The sequence below is a fragment of the Zonotrichia leucophrys genome, unplaced genomic scaffold (genome assembly GCF_028769735.1).
Source record: "Zonotrichia leucophrys gambelii isolate GWCS_2022_RI unplaced genomic scaffold, RI_Zleu_2.0 Scaffold_460_40487, whole genome shotgun sequence".
Lineage (NCBI taxonomy): Eukaryota > Metazoa > Chordata > Aves > Passeriformes > Passerellidae > Zonotrichia > Zonotrichia leucophrys.
The window spans coordinates 5,828-25,000 of NW_026992665.1; the positions used below are offsets into that span (position 1 = coordinate 5,828).

Sequence of the window (19,173 nt, forward strand, 5' to 3'; positions counted from 1 at the left end):
CCCGCGGCGAAACCGGGGCCAAAAGCGGCGAAATCGGGAAAAAAGGGACAAAAAACCGGACAAAATCGGGTAAAAAAAAAAGGGAAAAAATCGGGCAAAAAAAGCGGCGAAATCGGGAAAAAAGGATAAACCGGGAGCACCCGGGATAAAGCGGGACCGAGCGGGATTGGCCAGGGACAAACCGGGACCGGCGGGGACCACCCGGGACAAACCGGGAGCACCCGGGATAAAGCAGAGACAAAGCGGAACCACCCGGGACAAAGCGGGACCGACCAGGGTCAAACCGGGGCCACCCGGGACAAAGCGGAACCACCCGGGACAAAGCGGGACCGAACCAGGACAAGCGGGAAGGATCGGGAGCACCCGGGACAAAGCGGAACCGGTAGGGAACAAACCGGGACAAACCGTGACAAACCGGGGGGGACAAACCGGGATAAACCGGGGGGGACAAACCGGGATAAACCGGGGGGACAAACCGGGATAAACCGGGGGGACAAACCGGGATAAACCGGGATAAACCGGGGGGGACAAACGCGGATAAACCGGGATAAATCAGGGGGTACAAACCGGGATAAACCGGGACAGAGGGACAAACCGGGACAAACCGGGATAAACCGGGACAAACCGGGATAAACCAGGGGGGACAAACCGGGATAAACCGGGGGGACAAACCGGGATAAACCGGGATAAACCGGGGGGACAAACCGGGATAAACCGGGGGGGACAAACCGGGATAAACCATGACAAACCGGGGGGGACAAACCGGGATAAACCGGGATAAACCGGGGGGACAAACGCGGATAAACCGGGACAAACCGGGATAAACCGGGATAAACCGGGGGGGACAAACCGGGGGAGGATAACCCGGGACATCCGGCCCGGGACATCGGCAACGGAACCGAGCCCGGGCGGGGAAATCCGGGGGGGTTGTCCCGGGTTAAGCCCCGGTTCCAGGCGGGTTTGTCCCGGGTTTGGGGCGGGTTATCCCGGACCGGGAGTTTATCCCGGTCCAGGGGGGGCGTGTCCCGTTTCTAGGGAGGTTATCCCGGTTCTAGGGGAGTTTATCCCGGTTCTAGGGGAGTTATCCCGGTTTTAGGGGGGTTATCCCGGTTTTGGCACGTTTAATCCCGGTTCTAGGGGGATTATATCCCGGTTTTAGGAGGATTTATCCCGGTTCTGAGGAGTTTATCCCGCTTTGGGACGATTTGTCACGGGTCAGGAGTTCACCGCTGTCCCGGGGGGCGTGTCCCGGTTTTAGGGTTTTTTTTCCCGGTTCTAGGGGGGTTTATCCCGGTTTTAGGGTTTTTTTTTTTTTCCCGTTTCTGGTGGAGTTATCCCGGTTTTAGGAGGATTTATCCCGGTTTTAGTGGGCGTGTCCCGGTTCTAGGGGAGTTATCCCGGTTTTGGGGAAGTTATCTCGGTTCCGGGGTGTTTAACCCGTTCCGGGGCGGTTTAACCCGTTCCCTCCCGGTCCCTCCCGGTGTCCCGTGTCCGCTCTCTCCCGAGGGTTTATCCCGGTCCCTCCCGAGGGTTTATCCCGGTCCCTCCCGGTCCATCCCGAGGGTTTATCCCGGTCCCTCCCGAGGGTTTATCCCGGTCCATCCCGAGGGTTTATCCCGGTCCATCCTGGTCTCTTCCCGAGGGTTTATCCCGGTCCCTCCCAAGGGTTTATCCCGGTCCCTCCCCGTCCCTTCCCAAGGGTTTATCCCGGTCCCTCCCGAGGGTTTATCCCGGTCCATCCTGAGGGTTTATCCCGGTCCATCCCGGTGTCCGGTCCCTCCCAAGGGTTCATCCCACTTCCTCCCGAGTTTATCCCGGTCCTTCCGGTGTCCGGTCCCTCCCGAGGCTTTATCCCGGTCCCTCCCGAGGGTTTATCCCGGTCCCTCCCGAGGGTTTATCCCGGTCCATCCCCAGGAGTTTATCCCGCTCCCTCCCGGTCCCTCCCGAGGGTTTATCCCGGTCCCTCCCGGTCCCTCCCGAGGGTTTATCCCGCTCCCTCCCGATGGTTCATCCCGGTCCCTCCGGTCCTTCCTAAGGGTTTATCCTGGTTCCTCCCAAGGGTTTATCCCGGTCCTTATCCCAGTCCCTGCCAGTCCATCCTGAGGGATTTATCCCGGTCCCTCCCAAGGGTTCATCCCGGTCCCTCCCAAGAATTTATCGCGGTCCATCCCGAGGGTTTATCCCGGTCCCTTCCCGAGGAGTTTATCCCGGTCCCTCCCAAGAATTTATCCCGGTCCCTCCCGAGGGTTTATCCCGGTCCCTCCCGGTGTCCGGTCCCTCCCGAGGGTTCATCCCACTTCCTCCCGAGTTTATCCCGGTCCTTCCGGTGTCCGGTCCCTCCCGAGGCTTTATCCCGGTCCCTCCCAAGGCTTTATCCCGGTCCATCCCGAGGGTTTATCCTGGTCCCTCCCGAGGGTTTATCCCGGTCCCTCCCGAGGGTTTATCCCGATCTCTCCCGGTCCCTCCCGAGGGTTTATCCCGGTCTCTCCTGGTCCCTCCCGAGGGTTTATCCCGGTCCATTCTGAGGGGTTTATCCCGGTCCCTCCCGGTCCTTCCCAAGGGTTTATCCTGGTTCCTCCCAAGGGTTTATCCCGGTCCTTATCCCAGTCCCTGCCAGTCCCTCCCGAGGAGTTTATCCCGGTCCCTCCCAAGGGTTTATCCCGGTCCCTCCCAAGAATTTATCCCGGTCCATCCCGAGGGTTTATCCCGGTCCATCCCCGTCCCTTCCCAAGGTGTTTATCCCGGTCCCTCCCGAGGGTTTATCCCGGTCCCTCCCGCTCCCTCCCGAGGGTTTATCCCGGTCCATCCCCGTCCCTTCCCAAGGTGTTTATCCCGGTCCATCCCGAGGGTTTATCCCGGTCCCTCCCGAGGGTTTATCCCGGTCCATCCCCGTCCCTTCCCAAGGTGTTTATCCCGGTCCCTCCCGAGGGTTTATCCCGCTCCCTCCTTGTCCATCCCGAGGGTTTATCCCGGTCCCTTCCCAAGGGTTTGTCCCGCTCCCTCCCGAGGGTTTATCCCGGTCCCTCCCGCTCCCTCCCGAGGGTTTATCCCGGTCCCTCCCCGTCCCTTCCCAAGGTGTTTATCCCGGTCCCTCCCGAGGGTTTATCCCGGTCCATCCCCGTCCCTTCCCAAGGTGTTTATCCCAGCATCCGCTGCCCAGCCCCTCCCAGGATGCCGCCGCCGTCCGTGCCGCCGTCCGTCCCGCTGTCCGTCTGCCTGTCCGTGCTGCTGCTGCCCGTGCCGTGCCGCGCCCTGGGCACGTGCCGCACGCTGGACCTGGAGGCGGCGCGGCTCAAGCGCATCGAGGCCGTGCGGGGCCAGATCCTGAGCAAGCTCCGGCTGCCGGCGCCGCCCGCGGAGCCCGGCCCGGCCCCGGCGCTGCCCGAGGAGGTGCGGGCGCTCTACAACAGCACCCGCGAGCTGCTGCGGCAGCGGGCGCGGCTGCGCGAGAGCCAGGAGAGCCAGGAGACACAGGACTACTACGCCAAGGAGCTGCTGCGCTTCCCCATGGAGAGCCCCGGGGACGGTGAGGGACACTGGGGACACTTGGGGACACTGGGGACATTGGGGACATTGGGGTGACAGATGGACATTGAGGAAATGGGGACACATCAGCCCAAGGAGCCCCAGGATGTCACCCCAAGGAGCTGCTGCGGTTCCCCATGGAGAGCCCCGGGGACGGTGAGGGACACTGGGGACACTGGGGGTGACAGATGGACATTGGGGACATTGGGGTGACAGATGGACATTGGGGAGAGTGGGGACATTAGGGGTGACAGATGGACAGAGGGATATGGGATATGGGGGGACAGGAGCAGGAGGAGCCGCAGGATCAGTGCGCCAAGGAGCTGCTGCGGTTCCCCATGGAGAGCCCTGGGGACGGTGAGGGACACTGGGGACACTGGGGGGACACTGGGGAGTGACAATGGACGGGACATTGGACATTGGGTGACACGGGGACGTGGGGACATATGGGGGGACAGGAGCACAAGGAGCCCCAGGATGTCACAGCAAGGAGCTGCTGCGGTTCCCCATGGAGAGCCCCGGGGACGGTGAGGGACACTGGGGACATTGGGGACATTGGGGACACTGGGGGGACATTGGGGTGACAGGTGGACATTGAGGAAATGGGGACACATCAGCCCAAGGAGCCGCAGGATCGCTGTGTCAAGGAGCTGCTGCGCTTCCCCATGGAGAGCCCTGGGGACGGTGAGGGGACACTGGGGACATTGGGGGGACATTGGGGACACTGGGGGACACTGGGGGTGACAAATGGACGTGGGGACATGGGGACATTTGGGGGGACAGGAGCACAAGGAGCCCCAGGATGTCACCCCAAGGAGCTGCTGCGGTTCCCCATGGAGAGCCCTGGGGATGGTGAGGGGACATTGGGGGTGACAGATGGACATTGGGGACATGGGGACATATGGGGGGACATGGGGACACAGACCCGGCTCTGGGAGAGTGAGGAGCCGCAGGATCGCTGTGCCAAGGAGCTGCTGCGGTTCCCCATGGAGAGCCCTGGGGACATTGGGGACATTGGGGACATTGGGGACATCGAGGGGACAGATGGACATTGGGGACAGTGGGGATATGGGGGGACAGGAGCAGGAGGAGCCCCAGGATGTCACCCCAAGGAGCTGCTGCGCTTCCCCATGGAGAGCCCTGGGGACGGTGAGGGACACTGGGGACACTGGGGACACTGGGAGGGACAGATGGACATGGGGACATGGCAGGGACATTGGGGACATTGGGGTGACACAGGGACATGGGGACATTTGGGGGAACAGGAGCACGAGGAGCCCCAGGATGTCACCCCAAGGAGCTGCTGCGGTTCCCCATGGAGAGCCCTGGGGACGGTGAGGGGACACTGGGGGGACATTGGGAGGGACAGCTGGACATGGGGACATGGCAGGGACATTGGGGACATTGGGAGGGACATGACAATATGGGGACACTGAGGGGGACACCGGGACATGAGGACAGGGGGACACAGGGACAGAGAGACGTGAGGACATGAGGACACAACACAGGGACACGGGGACAGGGTGGGGACACTGGGGGACAGCCGGACACGGGGACATGGTGGGGACACCTGGGGGACAGCCGGACATGAGGACATGGGGACACGGTGGGGACACTGGGGGACAGCCGGACACGGGGACTTGGGGACACGGTGGGGACACCTGGGGACAGCCAGACATGGGGACACGGTGGGGACACTGGGGGACAGCTGGACACAGGGACACAGGGACATGTGGGTGACACGGGGACATCGGGGGGACATGGGGATGGCGTCAGGGTCACCCACAGGTGGCCCTGAGGTGACACAGTGACCCCAAGGTGACCCTGTGGTCACCTGATGACCCCTCAGTGACCTGACGGCCCTGAGGTGACCCGGTGACCCCTCAGTGACCCCTCAGTGACCATGGTGACCTGGTGACCCCTGAATGTCCACCCAATGTCCCCATTGATGTCCCCAATGTCCCCAACCCCTCCAATGTCCCCAATGTCCCCAATGCCCCCATTGATGTCCCCAACCCCCCCAATGTCCCAAATGTCCCCCAATGTCCCCAATGTCCTCCCAATGTCCCAGTGCCACCCCAATGTCCCCAAGGATGTCTCCAATGTCCCCAATCCTTGACGATGTCCCCAATGTCCCCCCAATGTCCTCCCAATGTCCCAGTGCCACCCCAATGTCCCCAAGGATATCCCCAATGTCCCCAATCCCCCCAATGTCCCCAATCCCCCCAATGTCCCCCCAATGTCCCCAATGTCCCAGTGCCACCTCAATGTCCCCAATGTCCACAATCCCCCCAATGTCCCCAATCCCTGATGATGTCCCCAATGTCCCCACTGTCCCCACTGTCCCCAATGTCCCCAATGTCCCCAATCCCTGATGATGTCCCCAATCCCCCCAATGTCCCCAATCCCTGATGATGTCCCCAATGTCCCCAATGTCCCATTAATGTCCCCAATGTCCCCAATGTCCCCCAATGTCCCCAATGTCCCAGGGCCACCCCAATGTCCCCAATCCCTGATGATGTCCCCCAATGTCCCCAATGTCCTCCCAATGTCCCAGTGCCACCCCAATGTCCCCAAGGATGTCCCCAATGTCCCCAATCCCCCCAATGCCCCCAATCCCTCATGATGTCCTCATTGTCCCCACTGTCCCCACTGTCCCCAATGTCTCCAATGCCCCCAATCCCTGATGATGTCCCCAATGTCCCCAATGCCCCCAATGTCCCCAATCCCTGATGATGTCCCCAATGTCCCCAATCCCCCATTAATGTCCCCAATGTCCCCAATCCCCCATTAATGTCCCCAATGTCCCAATCCCCCATTAATGACCCCAATGTCCCCTCTGTCCCCCAGGTGACCCGGAGCTCTGGCGCCCCTCCCCCCGCAGCCTGTATTTCCGGTTTAACGCCTCGCGGGTGCGGGCGGGGCTGGGCCGGGCCGAGCTGAGCCGGGCCGAGCTGCGCATGCTCAAACAGGGCACGGGGCAGGGGGCGGCGGCGGGGACAGCGGGGACAGCGGCGGGGACATTGGGAGCGGAGCAGAGAGTGGAGCTCTACCAGGTGGGACTGCGGGGACATTGGGGGATTTGGGGACACTGGGGGGATTGGGGACACTGGGGACATTGGAGGCATTGCGGGACATTGGGGACAGTGGGGAATTGGCGAGATTTGGGGTTTGGGGACACTGGAGCAATTGGGGACATTGGGGACAATGGGGGGACATTGGGGGATTGGGGACATTGGGAGGATTGGGGGGACATTGGAGGTTTGGGAACATTGGGGACATTGGGGACAATGGGGGACATTGAGAGGATTGGGGGGATTGGGGGGACATTGGAGGTTTGGGAACATTGGGGACGTGGGGAGACATTGGGGGTTTGGGGACATTGGGGGGTATTTGGGGGATTGGGGTCATTGGGGACATTAGGGGACATTGGGGACATTGGGGGCACTGGGGGATTGGGACATTGGGGACAGCGGCGGGGACACTGGGAGCGGAGCAGAGAGTGGAGCTCTACCAGGTGGGACAGCAGGGACATTGGGGACATTGGGGGATTGGGGACACTGGGGGGATTTGGGACATTGGGGACATTGGGGGGACATTGGGGGTTTGGGGACATTGGGGGGTATTTGGGGGATTGGGGTCATTGGGGACATTAGGGGGACATTGGGGACATTGGGGGGACATTGGGGGTTTGGGCACATTTGAGGACATTGGGGGCATTGGGGACATTGGGGGCATTGGGGGACATTGGGGGGATTGGGACACTGGGGGATTGGGGACATTGGGGACAGCGGCGGGGACACTGGGAGCGGAGCAGAGAGTGGAGCTCTACCAGGTGGGACTGCGGGGACATTGGGGACATTGGGGACATTGGGGGGTATTGGGGGGTATTTGGGGGATTGGGGACATTGGGGACATTGGGGGATTTGGGGACATTGGGGGGATTGGGGACATTGGGAACATTGGGGGCATTGGGGACATTGGGGGGACATTGGGGACAGCGGCGGGGACACTGGGAGCGGAGCAGAGAGTGGAGCTCTACCAGGTGGGACTGTGGGGACATTGGGGACATTGGGGGTTTGGGGACATTGGGGGACATTGGGGGGACATTGGGGGATTTGGGGACATTGGGGACAGTGGGGGGATTGGGGGGACATTGGGGGCATTGGGGAGATTGGCGGGATTTGGGGTTTGGGGACATTGGGACATTGGGGGGACATTGGGGTTTGGGGGCATTGGGGACAGTGGGGGGATTGGGGGGACATTGAGGGCATTGGGGACATTGGGGACATTGAGGGGACACTGGGGACACTGGGGGGATTGGGGACACTGGGGACATTGGGGACAGTGGGGGGATTGGTGATATTTGGGGTTTGGGGACGCTGGGAGCAATTGGGGACATTGGGGACATTGGGGACACTGGGGGTAATGGGGACCTTGGGGACATTTGGGGGACATTGGGGACATTGGGGGTGTTGGGGACATTGGGAACATTGGGGACACTGGGGACATTGAGTGGATTGGGGGTTTGGGGACATTGGGGACATTGGGGGGCATTGGGGACATTGCGGGCATTGGGGGCATTTGGGGGACATTGGGGGGATTGGGGACATCCTCACTGCCCAGTGTCCCAAAAGACCCCAATCCCCTCAGTGTCCCCCAATGTCCCCCAATGTCCCCAATGTCCCCCAATGTCCCCCATCCCCCCAATCCCCCAATGCCCCCAATGTCCCCAGTGTCCCCAATGTCCCCAATGTCCCCCAATCCCCCCAATGTCCTCCCAATCCCCCCCAATGTCCCCCAATCCCCCCCAATCCCCCCAATGTCCCCAATGTCCCCAATTCCCCCCAACACCCCCAATGTCCCCAATGTCCCCAGTGTCCCCAATGTCCCCATGTCCCCAATGTCCCCAACCCCCAATGTCCCCAATCCCCCAATGTCCCCAATGTCCCCAATGTCCCCAATCCCCCCAATCCCCCCAATGTCCCCCAATGTCCCCAATGTCCCCAATGTCCCCAATGTCCCCAGGGTTTCGGGAACTCCTCCTGGCGTTTCCTGCACGGCCGCTCCGTTCGCGTCACCGCCGAGGACGAGTGGCTCTGGTTCGATGTCACCGACACCGTCCGGCAGTGGCTGCGCGGCTCCGGTGAGGGACGGTGGCATCCCCGATGTCCCCAACGTCCCCCTGTCCCCAAAATCCCCAAAAATCCCCAAAACCCTGCGAAATTCCCGGAAAATTCTGTGAAAATTCTTGTGGAAATTTCACAAAAATCGCCCAAAAAATGACGAAATCCCCTCAAAAAAACGACGGCGTGAGTGTGGCACCGGTGAGGGACAGCGGCGTCCCCAATATCCCCAATGTCCCCGAATCCCAAAAAATTCCCAAAATTCCCAGAAAAATTTCATAAAATTCCAAAAAAATTCTGCAAAAAATCGGCCAAAATTTCACAAAAATACCGCAAAATCCCCCCAAAAATCCGCCCTGGCTCCGGTGAGGGACAGTGGTGTCCCCAATGTCCCCCCAAATCCAGAAAAATAATTCCTGAAAGTGTCACAGAATTCCTAAAATTTCCACAAAATTCCTGAAAATTCTGCAAAAATTGGTCAAAATCCCAAAAAATCCTGAAAATTCTGCAAAATTCCCAGAAAATTCCAGAGAAATCGGGCAAAATTTCACCCAAAATCCTCCCAAAAATTCCCAAAATTCCCACCAAAACCCTCCCAAAATCCCTCAAATCCCCCCAAATTGCCCCAAAAGCCCCTCAAAAATTACAAAATTCCCCCAAATCTCCCCTAAATCCTCCTTGAATCCCCCCAAATCGTCCCAAAAATTAAAAAAAAATTCCCCCAAAATTCCCCACAAAAAACTCCCCAAAAATCTCCCCAAAAGTTCCCAAAAATCCCCCAATAATTCCCAAAGACCCCCAAATTCCCCTAAAACTCCTCAAAATCCCCCCCAAACCCCCACTAAATTCCCAAAATGTCCTCAGAAATTTCTCCCTCAAATTCCCCCAAAATTCCCCCTGAAAAATCCCAAAAATTCCTCCAAATCCCCTCCAAAATTCCCCCCAAAATCCCCCCAAAATTCCCCCAATATACCCCAGAATTTTCCCCAAAATTCCCCCTAAATCCTCCCAAAATTCCCATCTAAATCCCCCCAAAATCCCACAGAATTCCCCACAGAATTCCCAAAATCCCTGAAATTCTTCCCCAAATCCCCCCTAAATCCCACAAAATTCCCCCAAAATCCCCAAAAATTCCTCCAAATCCCCTCCAATCCCCAAAAAATTCCCCCAAAAATTCCCTCAAATTCCCCCAAAAATTCCCTCAAAATCCTCCCAAAATTCGCCCAAAATCGTCCTAAATTCCCCCAAAATCCCCCCAAAAATCCCCCCAAATTCCCCTAAAAATCCCCAAAATTGTCCCCAAAAATCCCTGAAAATTCTCCCTTAAAAATCCTCAAATTACCGCAAAATCCCCACAAATTCCCCCAAAATTCCCCCAAACCCCCCAAAATCCTCTCAAAATCCCCTGAATTATCCCCTCCAAAATTCCACAAGAAATTCCCAAAATTCCCCACAAAATTCCCTCAAAATATCCCCAAAAGATCCCAAATTTCCTCAAAAACCTCCCCAAAAATCCCCCAAAATCCCCCCAAAAATCCCAAAACCTCCCAAAATCCCCTGAATTGTCCCGCCAAAATCCCAAAATTACCCCAAAATCCTCTGAAAATCCTCCTAAATCCCCCACAAAATCCCCAAAAATTCCTCCAAAATCCCCTTCAGTCTCCCCCAAATTCCTCCAAAATTTCCCTCAAAATCCTCCCAAAATTTGCCCAAAATCCCCCCAAAATATCCCAAATTCCCCCCAAATTCCCCCCAAAATCCCCCAAAATCTTCCTAAATCCCCAAAATTCTCCCCAAATTTCCCACCAAAATCCAAAAATTCCCCCAAAAATTCCCTCAAAATCCCAAAAATTCCTCCAAAATCCCCAAAAATTCCTCCAAATCCCCTCCAATCCCCCCAAAATTCCACCAGAAATCCCCCAAATTCCTCCAAAAATTCCCTCAAAATCCTCCCAAAATTCGCCCAAATTCCCCCAAATTTCCCCCAAAATCCCCCAAAATCTTCCTAAATCCCCAAAAATCCCCCCAAATTCCCCTAAAATCCCCAAATTACCACAAAATCCCCACAAATTCCACCCAAAATTCCCCCAAAACCTTCCTAAATTCCCCCAAAATCCCCCAAATTCCCCAAAATCCCCACAAATTCCCCCAAAATCCCCCAAATTTCCCCCAAATCCCCTGAATTATCCCCCCAAAATCCAAAAATTCCCTCAAAATCCCCCAAAATTCCCCCAAAATCCTCTGAAAATCCCCCCCACATCCCCCCCAAATCCCCCAAAAATCTTAAAAGCCCCCCAAAATCTCCTCAAAATCCCTCCTAAATCCCCCACAAAATTCCCAAAAAATTCCTCCGAATCCCCTCCAATCCCCCCAAAATCCCCAAAATTTTCCCCGAACCCACAAAATCCCAAAAAAATCCCAAAACCCCGGAATTGTCCCCGCCCCCGCAGAGCCCCTGGGGCTGTTCCGCCTCAGCGCCCACTGCGCATGCGAGCCCGAGCCCGGCGAACACGGCGACGGCCCCGCCCTCAAAATCAACATCGAAGGTGCCAAAACCGGGAAATTTGGGAAAATTTGGGAAAATTTGGGGGATTTTGGGGGATTTTGGAGGATTTGGGGGTTTGGGGGAAAAATTGGGATGGATTTGGGGGGGTTTGGGGGAATTATTGGGAATTATTGGGGATTTTTGGGGGATTTTTGGAAAATTTGAGGGGGATTTTGAGGGGATTTTGGGATTTTGGGGGGGATTTTTGGGGGGATTTTGGGAAAAATTGGGGCAGATTTGGGGGGGATTTGGGTGAATTTTGGGGGAATTTTTGGGAATTATTGGGGGATTTTGGGAAAATTTGAGGGGGATTTTGAGATTTTGGGGGGATTTTTGGGGGCAGTTTAGGGGGGATTTGGGGAGGATTTTGGGGCAATTTTGGGAGAAATTAGGATTTTGGGGGATTTAAGGATTTGGGGGGATTTAGAAAGATTTTGAGGGGATTTAGGGGGAGATTTTGGGGTATTTTGGGAAAAATTAGGGAGGATTTGGGGGATTTTGGGGGGATTTTGGGAGGAATTTGGGTATTTTGAGGAATTTTGGGGGGATTTTGGGGGAATTTAGAAGGATTTTGAGGGGATTTAGGGGGAGATTTTGGGGGGAAATTTGGGAAAAATTGGGGAGGATTTTGGGGGGATTTAGGTGAATTTTGGGTCAATTTTTGGGAATTATTGGGGGATTTTGGGGAGGATTTTGAGGGGGATTTTGAAGGATTTCGGGGGATTTGTGGGGGGGAGATTTTGGGGGAATTTCAGGAGATTTTGTCCAAGATGTTTTTATTATTATTTTGCGTCGTTCTGGCGGCGTTTGGAGCAGCAGCGCGGCGCCGTGTCCCCAATGTCCCCAGTGATGATGTCCCCAATGTCCCCAGTGATGTCCCCAATGTCCCCAGTGGTGATGTCACCAACGTCCCCAACATCCCCAATGTCCCCAATGTCCACAATGTCCCCAATGATGTTCCCAGTGATGTCCCCAATGATGTCCCCAACGTCCCCAAGGTCCCCAATGGTGTCCCCAATGACAATGTCATTACTGTCCCCAATGATGATGATGTCATTGCTGTCCCCAATGATGATGATGTCATTACTGTCCCCAATGATGATGATGTCACTATTGTCCCCAGGGTTCGAGCAGGAGCGCGGGGACATGCAGAGCATCGCGCGCCGGCACCGCCGCGTCCCCAATGTCCCCAATGATGATGATGTCATTACTGTCACCATTGTTGTCCCCAGGGTTCGAGCAGGAGTGCGGGGACATGCAGAGCATCGCGCGCCGGCACCGCCGCGTCCCCAATGATGACGATGTCATTGCTGTCCCCAGTGATGATGTCGTTACTGTCCCCAGTGATGATGTCGTTACTGTCCCCAGTGATGATGATGTCATTACTGTCCCCAATGATGATGTCATTATTGTCCCCAGGGTTCGAGCAGGAGCGGGGGGACATGCAGAGCATCGCGTGCTGTCACTGCCGTGTCCCCAATGTCCCCAATGATGATGATGTCATTACTGTCCCCACACAGGGTTTGAGCAGGAGCGGGGTGACCTGCAGAGCATCGCGCGCCGGCACCGCCGTGTCCCCAATGATGATGATGTCATTAGTGTCCCCAATGATGATGATGTCATTACTGTCCCCAATGATGATGATGATGTCATTACTGTCCCCATGCAGGGTTTGAGCAGGAGCGCGGGGACATGCAGAGCATCGCGCGCCGGCACCGCCGCGTCCCCAATGATGATGATGTCATTACTGTCCCCAATGATGATGTCATTATTGTCCCCAGGGTTCGAGCAGGAGCGCGGGGACATGCAGAGCATCGCGCGCCGGCACCGCCGCGTCCCCAATGATGTCATTATTGTCCCCATTATTGTCCCCAGGGTTTGAGCAGGAGCGCGGGGACATGCAGAGCATCGCGCGCCGGCACCGCCGCGTCCCCAATGTCCCCAATGATGATGATGATGTCATTGCTGTCCCCAATGATGATGATGTCATTATTGTCACTATTGTCCCCGTGCAGGGTTTGAGCAGGAGCGGGGTGACATGCAGAGCATCGCGCGCCGGCACCGCCGCGTCCCCAATGATGTCATTATTGTCCCCATTGCTGTCCCCAGGTTTTGAGCAGGACGCGCGGGACATGCAGAGCATCGCGCGCCGGCACCGCCGCGTCCCCAATGATGATGATGATGTCATTACTGTCCCCAATGATGATGTCACTATTGTCCCCAGGGTTTGAGCAGGAGCGCGGGGACATGCAGAGCATCGCGCGCCGGCACCGCCGCGTCCCGCACGTCCTGGCCATGGCGCTGCCGCCCGAGCGCGCGCAGGCCCTGCCCGGGCACCGCCAGCGGAGGGCGCTGCAGGGACAGCACTGCGGGGGGTACGGACAGCGCTGGGGACAGCGGGACAGCGGGGACAGCGGGGACAGTGGGGACAGTGGGGACAATGGGGACAGTGGGGACACTGGGGACAGTGGGGACAGTGGGGACAGTGGGGACAGTGGGGGATTGGGACATTGGGGATATTTGGGGACATTGGGGACATTGGGGGACACTGGGGACAGTGGGGACATTGGGGACATTGGGGGACATTGGGGGACATTTCGGGACATTGGGGGATTGGGGACACATTGGGGACATTGGGGATATTTGGGGACATTGGGGGGCATTGGGGACATTATGGGGACATTGGGGACATTGGGGGTGTTGGGGGGATTGGGGGCATTGGGTACATTTGGGGACATTGGGGGGATCGGGGACATTGGGGACATTGGGGACATTGGGGGGATCTGGGACAGTGGGGCATTGGGACAGTGGGGGCATTGGGGACAGTGGGGGGACATTGGGGACATTGGGGACATTGGGGGGACTGGGGACAGCGGGGGGACAGTGGGGGGACACTGGGGACATTGGGGGATTGGGGGACATTGGGGGCATTGGGGACATTGGGGACAGTGGGGACATTGGGGGACATTGGTGGGATTGGGGGATTGGGGACATTTGGGGACACTGGGGGGATGCTGGGGACCCTTCCCCAAAATCGGGACCCTGAGGACCCCCCATAATCCCCCCCAAGCCCCCATTTCTGACCCCGGGCCCCCCGAATTGGGCAGCCCCGAGGAGCAGAGCTGCTGCGTGCGCCCCCTGTACATCCATTGGGGCTGGGACCCCCAAAACCCTCCCCAAAATCCCCATTTATCACCCTGGGACCCCCAAAACCCTCCCCAAAATCCCCATTTATCACCCTGGGACCCCCAAAACCCTCCCCAAAATCCCCATTTATCACCCTGGGACCCCCAAACCCCTCCCCAAATCCCCCAAACCCCACCTGGACCCCCAAATCCTCCCCAAACCTCCCATTATTCACTCAAAGAGAGCTGGGGACCCCCTGGGACCCCCCCAAACCCCCATTTATCACCCTGGGACCCCCCCAAATCCCCCTGTTATTCACTCAGGGAGAGCTGGGGACCCCCATTTATCACCTTGGGACCCCCAAAACCATCCCCAAAATCCCCATTTATCACCCTGGGACCCCCAAAACCCTCCCCAAACCCACCTGGACCCCCAAAATCCCCCATTATTCACTCAGGGTGAGCTGGGGACCCCATGGGACCCCCCCAAATCCCCCCCAAGCCCCCATTTCTGACCCCGGGCCCCCCAAACTGGGCAGCCCCGAGGAGCAGAGCTGCTGCGTGCGCCCCCTGTACATCCATTGGGGCTGGGACCCCCAAAACCCTCCCCAAACCCCCCAAAACCCTCCCCAAACCCCACCTGGACCCCCAAAACCCTCCCCAAATCCCCATTTCTGACCCCGGGCCCCCCGAATTGGGCAGCCCCGAGGAGCAGAGCTGCTGCGTGCGCCCCCTGTACATCGATTTCCGGCGGGACCTGGAGTGGAAGTGGATCCACGAGCCGCGGGGGTACATGGCCAACTTCTGCGGGGGGCCCTGCTCCTACATCTGGAGCGCCGACACCCACCACACCAAGGTGGGCTTGGGGGGATCTGGGGGGTTTGGGGGGTTTGGGTGGGATTTGGGGGGGTTTGGGGGGGTTTGGGTGGGATTTGGGTGGGATTTGGGGGTGTTTGGGTGGGATTTGGGGGTGTTTGAGGTTGTTTGGGTGGGATTTGGGGGATTTGGGTGGGATTTGGGGGTGTTTGGGTGGGATTTGGGGGTGTTTGGGGGTCATGGGAGGGTTTGAGGGGGTTTGGGTGGGATTTGGGGGTGTCTGGGTGGGATTTGGGCGTTTTTGGGGGTGTTTGGGTGGGTTTGGGGGGGATTTGGGGGTGTTTGGGGGGTTTGGGGAGGATTTTGGGGGTCCTGGGAGTGTTTAGGGGGATCATTTGGAGGGATTTGGGGTGTTTGGGTGGATTTGGGTGGATTTGGGGCGTTTGGGGGCGTTTGGGTGGGATTTGGGGGCGTCTGGGTGGGATTTGGGGGTTCCCAGGGTGTCCTGGAGGGGCATTTGTGGGTCCTGAGGGGGATTTGGGGGGTCCTGGGTGGGTTTGGGCGGTTTTGGGGTCCTGGGGTGTTTAGGGGGATTTGGGTGGGATTTGGGGTGTCTGGGTGGGTTTGGGTGGGATTTGGGTGGGGTTTGGGGGGATTTGGGGTGTTTGAGGTTATTTGGGCGGGATTTGGGGGTGTTTGGGGTGTTTGGGTGGGATTTGGGTGGATTTGGGGCGTTTGGGGTGTTTGGGTGGGATTTGGGGGGTTTGGGGTGTTTGGGTGGATTTGGGTGGGATTTGGGGGTGTCTGGGTGGGATTTGGGGGATTTGGGTGGATTTGGGGGTGTTTGGGTGGGATTTGGGGGTGTTTGGGGTTTCCCAGAGTGTCCTGGAGGGGCATTTGTGGGTCCTGAGGGGGATTTGGGGGTGTCTGGGTGGGTTTGGGAGGGTTTGAGTGGGGTTTGGGGAGGATTTTGGGGGTCCTGGGGTGTTTAGGGGGTCATTTAGAGGGGATTTGGGTGGGATTTGGGGGTTTGGTGGGATTTGGGGTGTTTGGGTGGGATTTTGGGGGTGTTTGGGTGGGATTTTGGGGGTGTTTGGGTGGGTCTGGGTGGGATTTGGGGATTTGGGTGATATTTGGGGGGTTTGGGGGTGTTTGGGGGGGATTTGGGGGTGTTTGGGTGGATTTGGTGGATTTGGGGGTGTTTGGGTTTCCCAGAGTGTCCTGGAGGGCATTTGTGGGTCCTGAGGGGATTTGGGGGTCTGGGTGGGTTTGGGAGGGTTTGGGGAGGATTTGGGGGTCCTAGGGGTGTTTAGGGGGATTTGGGTGGGATTTGGAGGGTTTGGTGGGATTTGGGGGTGTCTGGGTGGGATTTGGGGTGTTTGGGTGGGTTTGGTTGGGATTTGGGGTGTTTGGGTGGATTTGGGGGGTTTGGTGGGATTTGAGGGTGTTTGGGGTTTCCAGAGTGTCCTGGAGGGCATTTGTGGGTCCTGAGGGGGATTTGGGGGGTCCTGGGTGGGTTTGGGAGGGTTTGAGGGGGGTTTGGGGAGGATTTTGGGGGTCCTGGGGGTGTTTAGGGGGATTTGGGTGGGATTGGGGGATTTGGGTGAGATTTGGGGGATTTGAGGGGGTTTGGGGTGTCTGGGTGGGTTTGGGGGTGTCTGGTGAGATTTGGGGGATTTGAGGGAGTTCTGGAGGGGTTTTGGGGGCATTTGGGGAAAATTTGGGGGTCCCAGAGGGTCCTGGGAGGGGTTTTGGGGAGTTTGGGGAGGATTTTGGGGTCCCGGGTCGATAAATGGGATTTCGGGGGCCCTTGGGGTCCCAGAAGGTCCTGAGGGGTCCTGGGGTGTTTGGGGAGGATTTTGGGGGTCCCGAGGATCCTGGGGAGTTTGGGACATTTTGAGGTTATTTTGGTCAATTTTTGGGGCGTTTTTGGGTTATTTTGGGGCCGTTTTTGGGGTCATTTTTGGGACTTATTTTGGGTCCATTTTGGGGCATTTCGGGTTTGTTTTGGGTTCATTTTGGGACATTTTTAGGTCCATTTTTGGGGCATTTTTTGAGCATTTTTGGGACATTTTTAGGTCAAGTCTGGGGATATTTTGGGACCATTTTTGGGTCAATTTTTGGGGCATTTTTGGTTCATTTTTGGACATTTTTTGGGTCCATTTTGGGGCAATTTGTGCCCATTTTTGGAGCATTTTGGGTGATTTTGTGTCCATTTTGGGGTCATTTTTGGGACATTTTTTGGGTCCATTTTGGGGCATTTCGGGTTTGTTTTGGGTTCATTTTTGGATCCATTTTTGGAGCATTTTGGGGTCATTTTGGGTCCATTTTGGGACATTTTTGGGGCCAATTTTGGGGCATTTTGGGGCATTTTTAGGTCCATTTTTGGGGCATTTTTTGAGCATTTTTGGGACATTTTTAGGTCAAGTCTGGGGATATTTTGGGACCATTTTTGGGTCAATTTTTGGGACATTTTTGGTTCATTTTTGGACTTTTTTTGGGTCCATTTTGGGGCAATTTGTGCCCATTTTTGGAGCATTTTGGGGTGATTTTGTGTCCATTTTGGGGTCATTTTTGGGACATATTTTGGGTCCATTTTGGGGCATTTTGGGTTTGTTTTGGGTTCATTTTTAGGCCCATTTTTTGAGCATTTTTGGCTCATTTTGTGTCCATTTTGGGGCATTTTGGGTCCATTTTGGGACATTTTTAGGGCCAATTTTGGGGCATTTTTGGTTCATTTTTGGACATTTTTTGGGTCAATTTTGGGGCAATTTGTGCCCATTTTTGGAGCATTTTGGGGTGATTTTTGGGACATTTTGGGGCATTTTGGGTCCAGTTTTGGATCCATTTTTGAGTCCATTTCTGTGTCCATTTTCGGTCCATTTTTGGACATTTTTTATGTCCATTTTGGGGCATTTTTGGGGCCAATTTTGGGGCATTTTGGAGCATTTTTAGGTCCATTTTTGGGGTACTTTTGGTTCATTTTTGGAGCATTTTTTGGGACATTTTTGGGTCAATTTTTGGGGCATTTTGGGTCCATTTTGGGACATTTTCGGGGTCCATTTTGGGGCAATTTTTGCCCATTTTTGGAGCATTTTGGGGTCATTTTGTGTCCGTTTTGGGTCCATTTTTGGGACATTTTGGGTCCATTTTTGTGTCCATTTTGGGGCATTTTGCTTCCATTTTTGGAACATTTTTTGTGTCCATTTTGGGGCATTTTGGGTCCATTTTTGTGCCTTATTTTGGGTCCATTTTTGGGGCCAATTTTGGGGCATTTTGGGCCCATTTTTAGGTCCACTTTGGGGCATTTTGTCGCCATTTTGGGACATTTTTAGGTCGAGTTTTGGGGCCATTTTTGGGTCAATTCTGGGGATATTTTGGGATTATTTTGGGTCCTTTTTTTGAGCATTTTGGGGCCATTTTCGGCCCAGTTTTGGATCCAATTTTGGGGCATTTTTGGTTCATTTTTGATGCATTTTGGGGTCAATTTTGGGACCATTTTTAGGTCCATTTTGGGGCCATTTTGGGGATATTTTGAGTCTATTTTTGGGTCCATTGTGGGTCCATTTTAGGGTTATTTTTGTTCCATTTTGGGTCCATTTTTTGACGCATTTTTTGGGATATTTTTGGTCCATTTTTGGGTTATTTTGGGTCCATTGTGGGTCCATTTTTGGGGGATTTTGGGTCCATTTTGGGTCCATTTTTGAGGATATTTTTGAGTGTATTTGGACAAAATACACATTTTGCAGCGTATTTCAGGCTCATTTTGGGGTTATTTTAGGATGGATTTTGAGAGAATTTTGGGTGTATTTGGCTTTATTTTTTGGTGTATTTTGGGCTTATTCTGGGATGTATTTTGTGGTGTATTTTGAAGGTATTTTGGTGGATTTTGGGGTGTATTTTTGGTGTATTTTGGGGTGTATTTGATGTGTCCTTTGGGGCTATTTTGGGGTAATTTTGGGGTGTATTTGGGGTGTTCATTTGGGTTATTTTAGGATGGATTTTGAGGATATTTTGGTGGATTTTGGGATGTATT

At 55.8% G+C, this 19,173-nt stretch overlaps 1 protein-coding gene across 4 annotated transcripts in view; it reads left to right on the plus strand.

Annotated features, from left to right (window-relative positions):
• The window catches only part of TGFB1 (transforming growth factor beta 1), a 20,524-nt gene continuing 1,351 nt past the window's right edge, over window positions 1-19,173 (plus strand). Inside the window, exons 1-7 of one of the 4 annotated variants that reach the window (XM_064701275.1) lie at window positions 1-69; window positions 3,134-3,526; window positions 6,376-6,581; window positions 8,554-8,671; window positions 11,102-11,197; window positions 13,421-13,571; window positions 15,024-15,177. In XM_064701275.1, coding sequence (XP_064557345.1) covers window positions 3,172-3,526; window positions 6,376-6,581; window positions 8,554-8,671; window positions 11,102-11,197; window positions 13,421-13,571; window positions 15,024-15,177 — 1,080 coding nt within the window. In that variant the 5' untranslated portion in view covers window positions 1-69; window positions 3,134-3,171. Of the gene's footprint in view, window positions 383-3,133; window positions 3,527-6,375; window positions 6,582-8,553; window positions 8,672-11,101; window positions 11,198-13,420; window positions 13,572-15,023; window positions 15,178-19,173 lie in introns of all 4 variants that reach the window. The other 3 variants (XM_064701273.1, XM_064701274.1, XM_064701277.1) reach the window with 3 other exon arrangements.